Raw genomic sequence first — 6,000 nt, 5'->3', positions numbered from 1 at the left:
GAACACCTCTATAATTTTATATTTACACTACTATTAAATTATGAATAAGATTATGGAATTTTCCTTTGACTAAAATACTCATTTTTTAATTTAGTTCCTATTTAATTGTGAGGTTTAAATTATAAATTAAACTACTCATTTTCATCACATCCAATCCACTCTATTTAAATCTTACATATTTTTTTTTGATAATGAACAAAAAAAGATACACCAAAAAAATAAAAATTACAAAATGAATAATCTAGCCAAGTAATAGGGGTGCAAATGGATCGGATCAGGATTCGATCCGATCCTTTTTGCCGTATTCGGGTATCCCCTGTCCAGATCTTCGGATTAGATCGGGCCATATAATAGCATCTGATAAAAAATTGGATCGAATTTGGATCACTCCCTATCCGATCCATTATGTGTGTGTGTGTGTGTTATGTTATTTATTTATTTATAAATATATTATTCATTTTTTCTTTTTATAAATTCTATGCTATTTATTATTTCATAAAAATAATTATATATGATGAAAATAGTTGAAAAGATAATTGTATTTTTTGTTTTTCTTAATTTAAATTGTTATATTTTAATTTTCTTTTAATATTTTGTTATTTTTTAAATTAAAGTGAAGCAAATTAGATCCAAATATCTGACTTCCTCATTGGATTCATATTCAAATCGATGTTTATGAGATGCGATCAGATCTATTGTTAATAGTATTGGATCATATTCGGATTACCCTAATTCAAATCCGATCCAATTCATTTGCATCCTAGGTAGGCTTATCAATGATATTTGAAACTTCACAACTCAATCCAATTGTCACATGTTTGGATGAGGTGTTCATGTAATTAGATTTGGATTTTACAATCTACATTCAATTAATAATAAAAAATATAAAATATAAAAACAAAAAATACATAAAGTTTATAAAAAAATTTGGATATATTATTAATATCATTATCATCATATAGAATTGCCATATACAAACTAGTCTATATAAATACCAAAGCAATCTTATATCTATATTATATTAAATGGATATTTGCTTTGGTTTTTGGTGCAAGTTATAAAAGCTTATATAACTTGTGTTTTTACTTTTTAGTTATTTGTACATGTGCATGGTACTTATTTTGCTCCGTCAATTAATTATAAGTTGATTATACATAGTTGATCTACCACTCCCGTGCCCTTTTTAGCTAGTTTTTTTATTATTTTTTTAAGACTTTATGTGGATAGTTTAATTTTAAAGAAACAAAAAAATGAGAAGACCAAAAAGCAACGAATGGATCAGTTCTATTCGAATTGAACCAACGGAACCAATTGTATTGGTTCTGAATCCATGATTTTATCTTGATTAATAATTGGGTTAACCAATTGTTTTATTATATTATTAAAATTTATATTTTAAGTTATTATTTAAATAAATAAGATTAATTTTCAAAACAATTGAATTTATTAAGTGGAAGGCTGGAAGCTTCTGGGTTCATTATTTTGAACTTATTAATAATCAGTTTGAGACTGGTTATTTGGTTCTACTAGACCCAAACTGTTTGACACTTTTGTCCCAGTAAAAATAAATATTTATTTACCGCTTGTGCGTGGTCTCACTACTTATATATTATATAAATAATTAAAAGAAGATATACAAAATAGCCATATATAAGATGTGTTTGGAGTTCATGTAATCTCATTCATGCTTATTTAACTCAAATCTATTCGGCCTCCCTCCCACTCTCACACGTTACAGTCATGCCCTTCTTTTCCATCTCTCGTTCTGTTCTTCGGAGCAGCACCAGAGGCAGTCTCTCGAGGCTTTCTTGGGTTTCGAGTTCGCAGAACAGATCAATCAGCCATGGCGTCTCTCACAATAAAAGTGACAACTCTGAGAAAATTGATACAAGCGCTTACAACTTGGGTGGAGGCACCACTTTTATGCGTGGAACGGTCTTTTGGGAACCCAACAAACCTCTCACCATCGAAGAATTTCACATGCCTCGACCCAAAGCTGGGGAAGTTCTCATCCGAACAAAAGGTGTTTTTTTTTTTTTTTTTTTTTTTTTAATTTAAAATTTTTGATTGTGAAACGAAGTTATGGAAACCAAACACACTCTTCACTGTCTGAGGTCACTCTTTTTTGCTACTTTCTTTTCCTTCTGTTGGATTATCCATCGAAGAATTTCACATGCCTCGACCCAAAGCTGGGGAAGTTCTCATCCGAACAAAAGGTGTTTTTTTTTTTTTTTTTAATTTAAAATTTTTGATTGTGAAACGAAGTTATGGAAACCAAACACACTCTTCACTGTCTGAGGTCACTCTTTTTTGCTACTTTCTTTTCCTTCTGTTGGATTATGGATGGAGAGTACTAATAGAATGGGTTAGATTGAACGCAAAATGGGTTCTTAAAATTGCCAGGTTTGTTCACAAATTTTTCTTTAGCTACATTTCAGTATGCTTTATAAGTATTATCTTAAATCTACTTTGGAGGAAAGCTGCAATGTCTGCATGTTTTTATGCTAACATTTATTGGTTCTGTTGAATCAGTCGCGTATTTGTTGCAACTGCGCTTGATTGAACTGCTAATTTGTTCAAACTCAGGGAGCACCAGAACCCAATCCGAGACATAGTGCTTGATTAAAGGCACCTCGATAGTTTTGGACAACACCCTCTGAAAGACCCTTGGCGACCAAATCCGACCACTTCCCACTGCCCCCACTCCAAATTTCTTCCTTTAGGTTCTTGTTGACTGACTCCAATTTTATTTCCTGTAAAAGAAGTGCCTGGTCTGTAACTCCTGAACACTAATGCCTTTTTTTTCCCCTCCTCCAGACCTCTAACACTCCAACTCACTATCCTTATCCTTAATACCCTACCTTACCCCTGATATATGCTGAACTCCAACTCCTTACATATCTTATCCAGCACCTCCTCCTCTCCCCCTTCTTCGTCCCAACCTCTGTTCTTAAAAGACTTTCCTCTCTCTTATTCTTCTCTTCTCTCCTGGCTTTTTTGAACTGTTCAAAAGCCCTCCAAAATCTTCCCCTCACCAGAAAATCAAACCCAAAGATTTACACACTGTCGCCTTCTTCTCAACCAAAATATTAATTTCCAAAACACTCTTATGCACCCCTTCCGAAACCCCTTTTTTTGATAAATAAAGTAATTCATTGTATTAATTTAAATTAATAAGTGAAAGATGATACAAGCAGACTTAGAGAGGCACGATCTGTATACTTTCCAAGGCAAAAATCAAGCTACAAGTGTGCCCAATACAACTGGTCCCTGGCTACCCCTTGCTTAGCTAGACAGTCAGCCATAGCATTGACTGACCTCCCAATCCATTGTATTCATACAATCAGATCCCCTGTTAACCATTTGAACCTCCTGGCTTCATTCTTGTAACACCACACTGCAGACTTAGGATTCTGTAGCCAACCCACTACCACCTTGGAATCTCCTTCAATTAACAGTTGTACCACTCCTAACCGAATAGCAAACCGTAGAGTCACTTGAATTGCAGCTAGCAACTCTGCCCTCGTGGAGACCCCAATGCCTAGAGGGCCCAAGAAAAGAAGTACCACATTTCCATCCTCACCCCTTCTGAAACCCCTTGTTCCCCTTCTCTCCCCTTCACCACTACCTCTTTTTTCCCCCTTCTATTCCTTTTTTTTTTTATCAGTAAATTCACGATTCCCCCTTCTATTCCTCCCAACAACCTTTCCTATGCCCCTCTCTTAGGCTATGTTTGGTTTGAAGGAAAAAGTAGGGAAAGGAAGGGAAAGGTAGGGAAACCTATACAAATCTTCCCTACCTTTCCCAACTTTTTCCTTCAAACCAAACATAGCCTTAGTGTTTTAAAAGCGCAAGGCGCAGGGGCCAATTTCTGCCTGAGGTGTGTGCCTTTTTGAAGCAAGGTGCAAAAATAAAAAAAAGGTTAAAAAAATAAAACAAATCCAAAAATTCAAAAAAATGTAAAAAATAAAAAATATAAATTAAATTTTAAAATAAGTGTTTTAAAAAACATATTATCTAAAATTAAAATACATAAACATAACCTGTAAAGCATATTCAAATGAGAATTTAAAAATAAAATCAAACATATAAAACATTTTCCTCAGTTGCATTACTTCAAGTAGCTAATGTGATGTAAAACATATTATATTCTTGATTCTATGAGCCACCTTTGTGCCACAGCCCTCAACCCAAACAAGTCCATGTTAGGGTCTTAAATTCTTAGTTCTCACACAAAAGTAATGATTTTATAATTTTAATTGCCTTAAGAAGTTATTTTATTAGGATGAATGAATGAACAACATTACCAAATAGGATGAATGGTGCACCTTGCCTTGAGGGGTGTGGCATGGGGGTCCAGGGGCGGAGCCCCGACCCATCTGCTAGGTTCAAAAAAGCAAAAAAGCGTCCAATTTTCAAAAGGCGTATGCCTTGGCTGAGGCACAAGGCGCATCGGGCACACACCTAGGTGCACCAGGAAGGAAAACTATTGATTCCTAGGTTAAGATGAGACTATAGCACAATACTGCATATTCCTTGCTCATTAATAAAGCACATGATGTAAAGCATCAGGGCACTTTCTTTTTTTTTTCTTTTTATTAATTAATTTATTTTTATTTTTGAAAGATCTTGAATATACAATTGGGACATATAAACCTTGTCTCTCCATGGAAAGTAGTCATTCTAAAGATTAAATACTACTAAAGGTTACATTTAAGTTTAACATGCTAATCGCTATTGTAATATATAAAATGTTAGAGTGATATTGAATATTTAATGTTGAAATATGATTTCTTCTATGCACATCATAGTTCCTCTCATTTCAGAAAGTTTATCTCCTGTTTTTTTTTTTTTTTCCAGTTTTTCCACTTGTGTTAAGTTGTTGATCACTTCTATACAGCCTGTGGTGTTTGTCACTCTGATCTTCATGTTATAAAGGGTGAGCTTCCCTTCGCAAGTCCTTGTATTGTGGGTCATGAAATAACTGGAGAGGTGGTTGAACATGGTGCCCATACTGATAGTGGAATCATAAAGAGGTATTTCATGGAATGCTATTATTGTTTCCTTGTGTTTTATTTGTCAGATCTAGAATATTGAGTTAACCATATATTTATGCATAAACAATGCCAGTAAACATGGATGATTCATTGACTTGTTAATGGCTGTCTATATATATGTAGATAGATAGATAGATAGATAGATAGATAGATAACTTGTTATTTCCTACATAGCTAAGGTAGTTGCAGTTCCCCACACGAAATGGAAGCTGTTCATATAAGAGCAAATAATTATTCATGACATTATAAATTTTCTATAGTTTTTGAAGTTGTTCATTCAATCCATGAGAAAAGAGAAGATAGAGAAGAGACAAAAAGAGTGGAGCCAAAATTAGTGTCGGTGGCAACCTCCCACATTATTATATTAGGGTGATAAAAAAAGAATGATTACATAAGAAAACAATACAAGTGGACAACATAAATAACACTCCTCCACAATTTGGGTTATAGATGTCAATCATTCCCAACTTGTTGCAAGGTTCACTATGACGGGGGTTAGCTAAACCCTTAGTAAGTACGTTAGCTAACTGATTTGCAAAATTAACAAATGGAATACATATTTCACTCATTTCTTGTTTCTCTATAATAAATTGCTTATCCACTTTGATGTGCTTGATTTTGTCATGGGGGACCAGATTGTGAGGCAATGTTGATGGCAACCTTTTTGTCATAAAAGGTAGACATGGGTTTAACAACAAGAAGGCCCGGCTCCTGGAGCATATTCTTCACCCATAACATCTTAACAACTCCATGTGCCATAGCATGCTATTCAACCTCTATACTTGATCAAGCCACTGCTATTTGCTTCTTACTCCTCCATGTAACATGACTAATGATGTAACCGTTTTTGGCCACGTACCAATGTTTTGTGATGTAAAATTTTTTGGTTAAGTACCTCGTCATTTGACCCGGTGGTGGCGTGCCTTAGTGATGAGCTACTTGG

General features: G+C 34.4%; 1 protein-coding gene across 3 annotated transcripts in view; it reads left to right on the top strand.

The window, feature by feature from the left end:
* Nucleotides 1-1,654: 1,654 nt before the first annotated feature.
* Nucleotides 1,655-6,000, top strand: part of LOC148874251 (GroES-like zinc-binding alcohol dehydrogenase family protein) — a 44,420-nt gene continuing 40,074 nt past the window's right edge. Inside the window, exons 1-2 of one of the 3 annotated variants that reach the window (XM_088960952.1) lie at nucleotides 1,655-2,023; nucleotides 4,901-5,036. In XM_088960952.1, the coding sequence (XP_088817078.1) occupies nucleotides 1,741-2,023; nucleotides 4,901-5,036 (419 nt within the window). In that variant the 5' untranslated portion in view covers nucleotides 1,655-1,740. Of the gene's footprint in view, nucleotides 2,024-2,082; nucleotides 2,217-4,900; nucleotides 5,037-6,000 lie in introns of those variants that run through there. The other 2 variants (XR_016104225.1, XM_088960953.1) reach the window with 2 other exon arrangements.

The sequence above is a fragment of the Nelumbo lutea genome, chromosome 1 (assembly GCF_056320005.1).
Source record: "Nelumbo lutea isolate HS-2025 chromosome 1, American lotus-T2T, whole genome shotgun sequence".
Classification (NCBI taxonomy): Eukaryota; Viridiplantae; Streptophyta; class Magnoliopsida; order Proteales; family Nelumbonaceae; genus Nelumbo; species Nelumbo lutea.
Note: the sequence above shows the minus strand (reverse complement) of the source record. Positions and strands in the feature narration are given on the sequence as shown.